At 43.5% G+C, this 12,951-nt stretch overlaps 1 protein-coding gene across 1 annotated transcript in view; it reads left to right on the top strand.

Moving 5' to 3' along the window:
* The window catches only part of NOSTRIN (nitric oxide synthase trafficking), a 52,585-nt gene that overhangs the window by 27,114 nt on the left and 12,520 nt on the right, over positions 1 to 12,951 (top strand). The window contains exons 9-10 of the mRNA XM_061608577.1: positions 11,323 to 11,421; positions 12,188 to 12,313. Of these exons, the coding sequence (XP_061464561.1) occupies positions 11,323 to 11,421; positions 12,188 to 12,313 (225 nt within the window). The remainder of the gene's footprint in view (positions 1 to 11,322; positions 11,422 to 12,187; positions 12,314 to 12,951) is intronic.

The raw sequence follows: 12,951 nt of genomic DNA, 5'->3' as shown, positions 1-12,951 counted from the left end.
ACTCTCAAAATGCCTGGTAGAGGATCATACCTTGTCCTCATTTGTACGCAACGGTTAACCAAGCTGTGGCTTAGTGTGAATGAGCAAATTTGTCAGCTTCTGGTTTACGACTGCTTTGCTACTCCCAAGTCATTCTGCTGCTACGCTGAGCTAAAATGTGCTTCTGATTAGTGTGTTGTCCAAACTTGGATTCGTGGCTTAGCTTGCTCCAGAGAAACAACAAGTGGCAAGAACAAACCTTGGCTACAGCTCATGTTTTGTGTGGACAGAGCTAAACCATGAGCCTGGATCCAGACAACACATGAAGCCAAACCATAGCTTAGCTCAGTGCAGCAACAAAACCTGCTATCATGGACAACGATGGTCTCGGGGAAGGAGAGCATCCAGCTGAGGAAGAGGGAAACGATCCCTTAGAAGGGACCCATTCCTTGGGGGATGAGCAGCTATCCTCTCGTGCCGAGGATATATCTCCAGGGGGTGGAGGGATCCTTGTAGTGGGTGATTCGATCATTAGGAACATAGACAGTGGGGTGTGTGATGGGCGTGTAGACCGCAAGGTGTTTTGCCTGCCTGGTGCGAAGGTTGCGGATATCGCCCGTCGTTTAGATAGTTTGGTAGACAGTGCTGGGAAGGAGTCAGTGGTCGTGGTGCACGTTGGCACCAACGACATGGGGAAATGCAGCCGTGAGGTCCTGGAAGCAAAATTTAGGTTGCTAGGTAGGATGCTGAAAGCCAGGACCTCCAAGGTGGCTTTCTCTGAAATGCTACCGGTTCCATGCGCAGGACCAGCCAGACAGGCCCAGCTTTGCAGTCTCAATGCGTGGATGAGACGATGGTGTCGGGTGGAAGGGTTTGGATTTGTTAGGCACTGGGGAACATTTTGGGACAAGCCGGGCCTGTACAAAAGGGACGGGCTCCACTTGAACCAGAATGGAACCAGACTGCTGGCACTTAAAATTAAAAAGGTGGCAGAGCAGCTTTTAAACTGACTGAGGGGGGAAACCCGACAGGAGCTGAGAAAGGTCCGGTTCGGAATAAACCTCCCCCCTGGGATAAAAACCAAAGAAATGATGAAATTTTAAAAGGGGTAGGCCTAGAAGTAGGCATTGCGAGAGCAGGGGCACAGGATATAAATTCAGAAGAGCAAAATTACCACAGGCCTAACCACAAGTGCCAAAGACACTTGAAGAGAGACACTGCTTACAAGTGCCTGTACGCTAATGCTAGGAGCCTCCGAACCAAGATGGGAGAACTGGAGTGCTTGGTCTTAGAGGAGAGCATTGATATAGTGAGCATAACGGAGACCTGGTGGAATGGAGAAAACCAGTGGGATACGGTTATCCCTGGATATAAACTATATCGGAAGGACAGGGAAGGACGTATTGGTGGCGGAGTCGCTCTATACGTGAAAGAAGGCATTGAATCCAGCAAGCTCGAAACCCCAAAAGAGGCAGACTCCTCCACAGAATCGTTGTGGGTGGTGATACCATGCCCCAGGAGGGACTTAATACTGGGAACGATCTATCCCCCTGATCAAAATGCTCAGGGAGACCTTGAGATGAGATATGAAATTGAGGAAGCATCCAAACTAGGAAATGTGGTAGTAATGGGTGACTTCAACTACCCGGACATAGACTGGCCGCATATGTGTTCCAGTCATGACAAAGAAGCAAAGTTTCTAGATATTCTAAATGACTATTCCCTAGACCAGTTGGTCATGGAACCGACCAGAGGGACGGCAACCCTGGACTTAATCCTCAGTGGGGACCGGGACCTGGTGCAAGATGTAAGTGTTGTTGAACCGATTGGGAAGTGACCACAGTGCTATTAAATTAAACATACATGTAACTGGCCAATTGCCAAGAAAATCCAACACGGTCACATTTGACTTCAAAAGAGGAAACTTCACAAAAATGAGGGAATTGGTAAAAAGAAAGCTGAAAAACAAAGTCCAGAGGGTCACATCACTCGAAAATGCTTGGAAGTTGTTTAAAAACACTATATTAGAAGCTCAACTGGAGTACATACCGCAGATCAGAAAAGGTACCGCCAGGGCCAAGAAGATGCCAGCATGGTTAACGAGCAAAGTCAAGGAAGCTCTAAGAGGCAAAAAGTCTTCCTTCAAAAAATGGAAGTCTTGTCCGAATGAAGAAAATAAAAAAGAACACAAACTCTGGCAAAAGAAATGCAAGAAGACAATAAGGGATGCTAAAAAAGAATTTGAGGAGCACATTGCTAAGAACATAAAAACCAACAACAAAAAATTCTATAAATACATTCAAAGCAGGAGACCATCTAGGGAGACAATTGGACCCTTGGATGATAAGGGAGTCAAAGGTGTACTAAAGAACGATAAGGAGATTGCAGAGAAGCTAAATGAATTCTTTGCATCTGTCTTCACAGTGGAAGATATAGGGCAGATCCCTGAACCTGAACTAACATTTGCAGGAAGGGATTCTGAGGAACTGAGACAAATAGTGGTAACGAGAGAGGAAGTTCTAAGCTTAATGGACAATATAAAAACTGACAAATCACCGGGCCCGGATGGCATCCACCCGAGAGTTCTCAAAGAACTCAAATGTGAAATTGCTGATCTGCTAACTAAAATATGTAACTTGTCCCTTGGGTCGTCCTCCGTGCCTGAGGACTGGAAAGTGGCCAATGTAACGCCAATCTTCAAAAAGGGATCCAGAGGGGATCCCGGAAATTACAGGCCAGTTAGCTTAACCTCTGTCCCTGGAAAACTGGTAGAAAGTATTATTAAAGCTAGATTAACTAAGCACATAGAAGAACAAGCCTTGCTGAAGCAGAGCTGGCATGGCTTCTGCAAGGGAAAGTCCTGTCTCAGTAACCTATTAGAATTCTTTGAGAGTGTCAACAAGCATATAGATAGAGGTGATCCAGTGGACATAGTGTACTTAGACTTTCAAAAAGCGTTTGACAAGGTACCTCACCAAATGCTTCTGAGGAAGCTTAGCAGTCATGGAATAAGAGGAGAGGTCCTCTTGTGGATAAGAAATTGGTTAAGAAGCAGGAAGCAGAAAGCAGAGAGTAGGAATAAACAGACAGTTCTCCCAGTGGAGGGCTGTAGAAAGTGGAGTCCCTCAAGGATCGGTATTGGGACCTGTACTTTTCAACTTGTTCATTAATGACCTAGAATTAGGAGTGAGCAGTGAAGTGGCCAAGTTTGCTGATGACACTAAATTGTTCAGGGTTGTTAAAACAAAAAGGGATTGCGAAGAGCTCCAAAAAGACCTCTCCAAACTGAGTGAATGGGCAGAAAAATGGCAAATGCAATTCAATATAAACAAGTGTAAAATTATGCATATTGGAGCAAAAAATCTGAATTTCACATATACGCTCATGGGGTCTGAACTGGCGGTGACCGACCAGGAGAGAGACCTCAGGGTTGTAGTGGACAGCACGATGAAAATGTCGACCCAGTGTGCAGCAGCTGTGAAAAAGGCAAATTCCATGCTAGCGATAATTAGGAAAGGTATTGAAAATAAAACAGCCGATATCATCATGCCGTTGTATAAATCTATGGTGCGGCCGCATTTGGAATACTGTGTACAGTTCTGGTCGCCTCATCTCAAAAAGGATATTATAGAGTTGGAAAAGGTTCAGAAGAGGGCAACCAGAATGATCAAGGGGATGGAGCGACTCCCTTACGAGGAAAGGTTGCAGCATTTGGGGCTTTTTAGTTTAGAGAAAAGGCGGGTCAGAGGAGACATGATAGAAGTGTATAAAATTATGCATGGCATTGAGAAAGTGGATAGAGAAAAGTTCTTCTCCCTCTGTCATAATACTAGAACTCGTGGACATTCAAAGAAGCTGAATGTTGGAAGATTCAGGACAGACAAAAGGAAGTATTTCTTTACTCAGCGCATAATTAAACTATGGAATTTGCTCCCACAAGATGCAGTAATGGCCACCAGCTTGGACGGCTTTAAAAGAAGATTAGACAAATTCATGGAGGACAGGGCTATCAATGGCTACTAGCCATGATGGCTGTGCTCTGCCACCCTAGTCAGAAGCAGCATGCTTCTGAAAACCAGTTGCCGGAAGCCTCAGGAGGGGAGAGTGTTCTTGCACTCGGGTCCTGCTTGCGGGCTTCCCCCAGGCACCTGGTTGGCCACTGTGAGAACAGGATGCTGGACTAGATGGGCCACTGGCCTGATCCAGCAGGCTCTTCTTATGTTCTTATGTTCTTATCTGGGGAGAAGCAAAGTGGCCACAATCTCCTCTCCAGGAGCCCACATGTTTACTCGTTCACACTAAGGCTTGTCATGTCATTTTTTCTTCCCACGTGGAAACAACCCGGTTTGCATGTAATGCTTAAGCCAAGCTATGGTTACTAAGCAAAAGAGGCTGCTTCCACACAGGGAGAAGAATGGACATGAGAGCCATTTTAATGATTGTGAGAATTCTTTAGATTTAGTACTCCCTCCTCTTACGCCCAAGATTCACTCCTCCTCATCCCATTCCCAGGTGTTTGTTCTGTGAATGGCAACTAATGAGTTACAAAACCTTTGCTTCAACTGTTAGTGTACACCAAAGAGAGAGAGGGGAGCTATTTCTCATGGAAACAGAAACATATATTTAATTTTTGTAACTCCACACAAATTTCACCTTTCATTTTATTCATAGACTTTTTAAAAACAGTTTGCTTATTTAAATAAAAAGCTTTCCAACACTTTTTATCTGTCCTGGCTGTGCAAAAGGCAAAACCGCCTCAATAATCTCAGCAGAAGAAAGCAAATAAGGTCAGTGTGCAACTAACCTGGAAGCCCTGCTTTACTGCTATTTAAACTTCAAAATGTAATTTCATGCTTAAAATTGTATGCATGCACTTGCAGGATGCATGGACTACATTTTGCATATTGGCAAGAAATACAAGTCTGCTGAACCATTTTTGCTGTTCTTGCCCTGGAAGGAGCTGCAATTCCACATTTTGCACAAACAACATCAAAGCCCTTTTCCTGCTCATTTGCTCTCCACCTCCAGCTGATGAGGGCAGGAGAGCCAGATGAAATCTGACTGCAGGCCTATCCTGAAGCCAGGGGTTCCCTTTTGACTTTAAAAAAACAACAACTGGAAGAGTTTTCTGTAATAGCATGTGTTTTTAAATTGCTTTTTAAAAATGTGTTTTTAAGTTTGTATATTTGTTTTTAATTGTAAACTGCCCAGAGAGCTTCAGCTATGGGGTGGTAAACAAATGCAATAAATAAATAAATAATACAGATTATTGCATATTCCTACACCAAGAGAAACTGGTCAGGTTAAAACATATTGATCATGATCCAGAGAAGAAACTTTAAAAAGGGTTTCAATTCAACATTGCCCTCTTAAGCAATGAGAACTACGTTGGCAGCAACAGCTAGCAGCTCTTTGCTTTGTGTGTCATTCTCCCTGACCATCATTTTATTTAGTTTGTATCACTTTCTCTTGGTTCAGTACAGTTAAAATCAGATCTATACCAAGCAACGAGAAACATCTGGAAGGTCTCCTCTCATTGCTTATAACTGGATCTGACCTGAAAAGTAATAATAGTTAATTTTAAAAGGATTTAGAACGCCAGCATCAACAAATTGGCCATAAATTTTCCACTCAAACACTTTTTCTTGAAGCAGAAATTTAATTAAATGCTGTTAAGCATCACCATCTCCACAGAGAGCTACTGTATTTTTAATTACATGCTTAGATCTACTCCAAACCTTTTAGCATTCTTCAGCTAAAGAAACACCTAAAAATAGATAATCAGTGTGATCTAGCCAGAGCTAAGCACTTTTAAGTTTGGTTGGGTTCAGTGGGGGAGAGTGAATCATGTACTTAATGTGTCCGCTTATGGCTGTTTGGGGCCACTTTTTTCCCACTCACAGGGTCCTCGATTCCTTGTGATGTAATGAGTGGGTTGGCACTGTTTAAGTTTCAGGTGCAGGGACATTGGTAGACATTGGTGCTTCAGAGTGTACACCGCAGGATAGAACCTGCCTCAAATTGAAGTTTTATGAGCAGCCAGCATCACATAAGAACATAAGAAGAGCCTGCTGGATCAGGCCAGTGTCCCATCTAGTCCAGCATCCTGTTCTCCCATTGGCCAACCAGATGCCCATGGGAAGCCGGCAAGCAGGACCAGAGTGCAAGAACACTCTCCCCTCCTGCGGCTTCCGGCAACTGGTTTTCAGAAGCATGCTGCTCTGACTATGGTAGCAGAGCACAGCTGTCATGGCTGGTAGTCGTTGATAGCCTTACCCTCCATGAATTTGTCTCATCCTCTTTAAAAGCCATCCAAATTGGTGGCCATCACTGCCTCTTGTGGGAGCAAATTCCGCTGCATGAAGAAGTAGTTTCTTTTGTCTGCCCTGAATCTTCCAACATTCATCTTCATTGAATGTCCACAAATTCTAGTGATATGTGAGAGGGAGAAAAACTTTTCTCTCCACTTTCTCCATGCCATGCATAATTTTATACACTTCAATCATGTCGCCTCTAACTCACCTTTTCTTTAAACTAAAAAGCCCCAAATGCTGCAACCTTTCCTCGTATGGGAGTCGCTCTATCCCCTTGATCATCCTGGTTGCCCTTTTCTGAGTCTTTTCCAACTCTACAATATCGTTTTTCAGGTGAGCCGACCAGAACGGTACACAGTGTTCCAAATGCAGCTGCACCATAGATTTGTATAATGACATTATGATATCAGCAGTTCTATTTTCAGTACCTTTCCTAATGATCCCTAGCATGGAATTCACTGTTTTCACAGCTGCCACACACTGGGTCAACACCTTCATTGAGCTATCCACTATGACCTCAAGATCTCGTTCTTGGTCAGTCACCGCCAGTTCAGAACTTATGAGCGCATATGTGAAATTAAGATTTTTTTGCTCCAATATGTATATATTGTTTACACTGCTTTACCTTGAATTGCATTTGCCATTATACCACCCATTCACTCAGTTTGGAGAAGTCCTTTTGGAGCTCTTCACAATTCCTTTTTGTTTTAACAACCCTGAACAACTTCGTATCATCAGCAAACTTAAGCCACCTCACTCCTCACCCCTAATTCTAGGTCCTTTATGAACAAGTTAAAAAGCACAGGTCCCAATACCAATCCTTGGGAGACTCCCACTTTCTACAGCCCTCCATTGGAAGAACTAACAGTTTATTCCTACCCTCTGCTTCCTGCTGCTTAATCAATTCCTGTCCTCTTATTCCATGACTGCTAAGCTTACTCAGGAGTCTTTGGTGAGGTACCTTGTTGAAAGCTTTTCAAAAAGTCTAAGTACACTATGCCTGCTTGTTCTTCTATATGCATGGTTAATTTATCTTTAATAATACTTTCTACCAGTTTTCCTGGGACAGGTGTTAAGGGATTCCCCCCCCCTTGGATCCCTTTGTAAAGATTAGTATTACATTGGCTACTTTCCAGTCCTCAGGTATGGAGGCAGATATGAGGGACACTACATATTTTTGTTAAAAGAGCAGCAATTTTGCATTTGAGTTCTTTGAGAACTCTTGGGTGGACACCATCCGGACCTGCCAATTTGTCAATTTTTATTTTGTCTAATAAGCAAGCATTTCATCTCTTGACACCGCTGTTTGCCTCAGTTCCTCAGACTCCCTTCCTGCAAATGTTAGTTCAGGTTCAGGGATCTGCCCTGTATCCTCCACTGTTTGGTTTGGAGGCTTCTAGCATAAGCATATAGACTTTTGTATACAGTGTCTCCCTTCAAGTGTCTTTGACACTGTTGGTTTGGACTGTGGTGATTTTGCCTTTATGAATTGCTTTCATGTGCTCCTGCTCTCACTATGTCTAGTACTAGGCCTACCCCATTTAAATTTTCATCTTCTTTTTTTGTCTTTATCCCAGGGGGACGGTTTATTCCGATCCAAACCCTCCTCAGCTCCTGTCGGGTTTCCCCTCTCAAACAGTTTAAAAGCTGCTCTGCCACCTTTTTGATTTTAAGTGCCAGCAGTCTGATTCCATCCCTGTTCAAGTGGAGCCCATCCATTTGGTACCAGCCTGGCTTGTCCCAAAATATTCCCCTGTGCCAAACAAATTCAAATCCCTCCTCCTGACACCAGTGTCTCAGCCATGCATTGAGACTGCAAAGCTATGCCTGGCTGGCTGGCTCTGCATGTGGAACTGGTAGCATTTCAGAGAAAGCCACCTTGGAGGACCTGGCTTCCAGCATCCTACCTAGCAACCTAATTTTTGCTTCACGACCGCAGACTCCTCCCCAGCACTATCTACCAAGCTTTCTAAATGACAGGCAACATCCGTAACCTTCGCACCAGACAGGCAAATCATGTCCTGTGGTCTGCATGCCCATCACCCCCCCCCCCATTTTCTATGTTCCTAATGATCAAATCACCCACTACGAAGATCCTTCCACCATCCTTGGCATGAGAGGATAACTGCTTATCCCCCAAGGAATGGGTCCTTTCTAAGGGATTGTTTCTCTATTGCTCGGATGGACGCTCTCCTTCCCTGAGGCCAACATTCTCCATGATAGCAGGAAAGCTATCATCCTTGGTGTGGGCACAGCTACGATGTCCCTGAAGGCCTCATCCACAAAGCTCTCTGCCTCTCTCAGCTTCTCCTGGTCAGCCACATTGGCCTCAAGGAAACAAACTCGTTTCCAGAGAGCCAGGAGCTCATTGTACCGAGGGCACACCCATGACCTCTGTCCAACAGGTAGATAGTTGTATATGTTACAGACAGTGAAAAACACTGGAAAGCCCCCAGACCCCTGCTGGCTTCCTACCTGCATTTTTTGGGTTTATTGAGTTAATTGGTTGAAAGCTACAGTTTAGTTCAGGTCAAGGGATAGATGGGCAAAGTGGTGTGCCTTGGCCTCCTCACTCTGCTGCTGAACTTGCTCTACTGCTTAACTCGCCTTGACATTTTGTCAGCAGGCTCCATCCCTTGTGTTCTAAATTTTAGGGTGTGTGGCTTAAATGCCTGCTGTTAGTCAGTTTTAGCACCCTGGAGCTGAGAAGTGCAACAGAGTGCACAAAGCCAGTGGGTTAAGTGAATCTGATGGCTCACAAAGTGCACAGAACTAGTGGGTTAAGTGAGGCTGATGGCTCAACTGTCAACTGGGGTTTAACTCCTGGCATGTTATCTCAGCCTTCCTTTCTGAGAGAGAGGCCTGTTGAAAGACTTTGACTAGTGATACTAAGAAAAGCTAACTAGCTTTTACTTTATTTTTATTTTATTGGCTGACAACACACTTTTGTCAATGCAAGTTCCCCTGTAGTTTTAAGTGGTGTCTTACACTTTAGCATAGACAAACTAGACTAGCTTTTGGCTGCTTTTAATCGAAGGAGGAGGCTGAAACTTCCAGGTGAGTATTTTTTTTAAACCTAGAACAGCCTAACCTTTTTTAACCTAGCAAAACAGAGCTTGCGCGTGGATTTAAGGAAGGCTAAGCCTCCTCTTTTTAAAACTGAACTGACTCTCCCACTGTATGTATTGGTGGAGTTTCCTTTTTACCCCTTCTCCAAAATTGGAGTTTAGCCAGGGAGGCCGCTGATTCATAGGGTCGCCATAAGTTGTGATCGACTTAAAGGCACATAACAACAAGCTGTGTCCCCTCAAGATTTCCTGCTAAGGCAGTATTGAAAACAAGGTTTCCGTACCCCTAGAATTCAGCTCCTTTCAGTATTTGGCTCCTAGCCCACAGTGACCTGACTGTGCCCTTATTCCTGAGTGGTTTAATTAAATAATTAAATAATTAAATAAATGGGTGTTACCTACCCTCTTCTCACTCAGCTGCTTAACTTGCCTTGATGCGTCGTCAGCTGGGGGCTCCCTCTAGCATGTGCAAATGAATAGTTCCAGTGATCAAAAAACCTTCTAGGTAATACATGAGCCAGATCTGGGAGCAAATAGGCATATAAACATTCTCCTAACATGTGAAGTCCCTTGAATCTCATCGGTACTTTTTTCCATGCATCTCTGGCTACCTGGATTTTGAGGGGCAACTCAATACTTTCCCAGTCTTACCGCATCACACGCGATCAGTATATAAGTCTCATTGTCAGCTAAACACTCACCGATTCATCTGGGTCTTTGGGACCTCCTGACGCCTCATAGATGTCAGCAGTCTGTATTATATTGTTGCTGTTTGGTGATTTTGTAATGTCATAACTACTGCTGTTCTTTTATGATAAATTTGGATTTCTGGGCTCCTTCAGGAGGAAGGGCAAGATATTAATAGCAGAGCTTGGAAAAGTTACTTTTTTGAACTACAACTCCCATCAGCCCAATCCAGTGGCCATGCTGGTTGGGGCTGATGGGAGTTGTAGTTCAAAAAAGTAACTTTTCCAAGCTCTGATTAATAGCAGTAGTAGTAGCAGTACTACTACTACTACTAGTAAAGTATTTTGTGGTTTAGTGTTGGGATATTGTTGTTTTATCATGTAAATATGGGATTTTTAAAATGAAGAACAGTCTATAAATGAAATAAGAATGATAGCTGTAGTCGGGTTTTGTAGCTGCATCTGGCACTGTAGATCCCACACGGAGCCATGGGATTGGACTAGATGATCTCAATGGTTACTTACAACTTGATGATTCTATGATCCACTTCGCCTTTACAATTTGAAAAGCAGGATGCTTTAAGGCCTGTTTGCCTTTAGGCAGCATTTTGTCATTTTCAGTTGTAGACCTAAGGCCATGGAATGAACCCTTTAAGGCCATCATTGGGTCATACATTTCAGTGCTTAGGAAAAAGGCAAGAGCCCACCTTTTTTTAACACTGGATTTCACGGGACCATTTGAGTTTTCCATACAACAGGGATGGGGAATCTGTGACCCTCCAGCTGTTGTTGGACTCCAGCTCCCATCTACCCCAAGAAGACAACATTGCCAATGGCCAGGGATGATGGGAGTTGTAGTCCAGTGACATCTGGAGAGCCACATGTTCCCCATCCTTGCAGTACAGAGTGGCAGCAGGATTCACAGCAAGAATCAGTCCTACCTTTAAGTGAAGCCAAGTTTCAATTGCAAAGAAGCAGTCTTTTTAAGATCACTATTTGTGTTTTTGCCATTTTAACTCAAAATAACCAGAAATTTAGGTGCTGCTGAGGAATAGTCACATTCTATTTCCCAACACAATTTGTTTTGTTTTGTTTTTTAGCATTCTTGGCTTGAGGACCCTTGGCAGGCAACTCACATGAATGGCTCATTCTGAAACAACAGGAATAATTTGGGGTTTGCTCCAGCAGCTGTGTGCCTTGATGCAGCAGATCTCTCTAATGCTTGCAGGCTGCCCTTTCTGTATGTGATAAACTGCTTTTCCCCCTTTTAAACAGAGCGTCCTAGAACTCGAAAAGGAGCGACTGCATCTTTTGTGCAATACATTAAATCGTTACAGCCTGCATCTTTCCAGTCTGGGACAAAACCTAAGTGCTGTACGTAAGTCTAAGATCTTTCACTTCCAGTGCTTGGAAAATTCATTTTTAAAAGGAATTGGTTCTAGTTCAAGTTCATTCTGTTCAAAAGGGAACTAGTTCCAGTTCAAGCTTGTCCTTTTACAAAATGAACCTGTTCAGTTCAAATTAATCCAAATTAACTTTCTAGTTCATAAAAAATTCATCCTTGGCAAAAAAAAAAAAGCAACACCCATTGGAATTCAGAATGTTACAAGGTGCTATGCTGAAGGAAGGAGTGCAGAAGTAAATCAGTAGCCATATACAATTAATAGGATGTCTGTGAGACACAATGAAGCTTTCCCCATAATTTTATCTCCATAGTAGACAAGGGTTACTCTATTAAATTTATGCCAGCCACACAACTGTTCAAGACACAAAGCATCTTTCACTTCATTGCTGCACTTGTACTTCTGGCTCCAAGCTGCTCCCGTTGGAAGAGAGTGGATCTCTTCAGCAGGGAAGACACAGTAAATGCCTCGTTTTTTCCTTCTGATTGCTTAGCATCCGTGATTAAGTGACCAAGCGTCCTTAGCAACAGCAGTGCTTCTGTATCTGCGTAATAAGCCTTAGAATATTGCTTCCACATACTGCTTTCCAACTTTCTTTATAGATGTTGACTTCAAATTATAGATTTTCCAGTTGAAAACTAAGAAAACTGAATTAGTTAATTCCAAGCACTGTTCGCTTCCTATTAAATATTACTAGAACATCTTTCTATGTCTAATCTTGTTTGTCATTATTCTAGTGCCACGCAAAGCTTCATAATGCTGTCAGTGAAGTTGATGCGGACAAGGACACACAGATATTAGTGGAAGAAATGTCTATGCCTGCTACTGAGACTAAACTGGAATTCTTATTAACAGACTATTATGTAAGTGGGCCACAGAGGTTCCTGCCATCATGATGGGCAATGTCTGTGTAAAGAAATAGGGGTTGCATGTTGCAGGAACTTCTGGAGGAGTGTAATGTATCTTGGCACATTATATGGGAATTACGTTACTGAGAGCCGGGTCACTCTGTGGTAGGTATTTCAACAGTGGCCAACTGCAGCACTTTACTTTTCCCCTCAGAGTAAATGACAACTATCTATATGGTAAAAAGAAAATAGGGGAAATTATTAATATGGGGACAGACTATATTTCTCACCCTGGGTGACCCTAGTCAACAGGTTTGGTCCTATCTGCATACTTCTGTCCTGTCCTGTTCTTTAGGACTGGTTTTATTATAGGCCATGGATAAAAATCTAACACATGAAAGCATTCCATGCACACTCTTCACATTTACATGTGCTCACCGCGTGTGCTAGCCCATTCAGATGTAAGATTAGCATACCAGCACTTGACGATCCAGCTGGCCATGTTGGCCCAGAGAAAGGGCTGTGGCTCAGTGGCAGAGCGTCTGCTTTGCATGCAGAAAGTCTCCAGGTAGGGCTGGGAGAGACTCCTGCCTGAAACCTTGGAGAGCCGCTGCCAGGCACTGTAGACAAAACTGAGCTAGATGGACCCGTGC

Source organism: Rhineura floridana, chromosome 2 (genome assembly GCF_030035675.1).
Source record: "Rhineura floridana isolate rRhiFlo1 chromosome 2, rRhiFlo1.hap2, whole genome shotgun sequence".
Lineage (NCBI taxonomy): Eukaryota > Metazoa > Chordata > Lepidosauria > Squamata > Rhineuridae > Rhineura > Rhineura floridana.
This window is presented reverse-complemented; position numbering and strand designations above follow the sequence as displayed.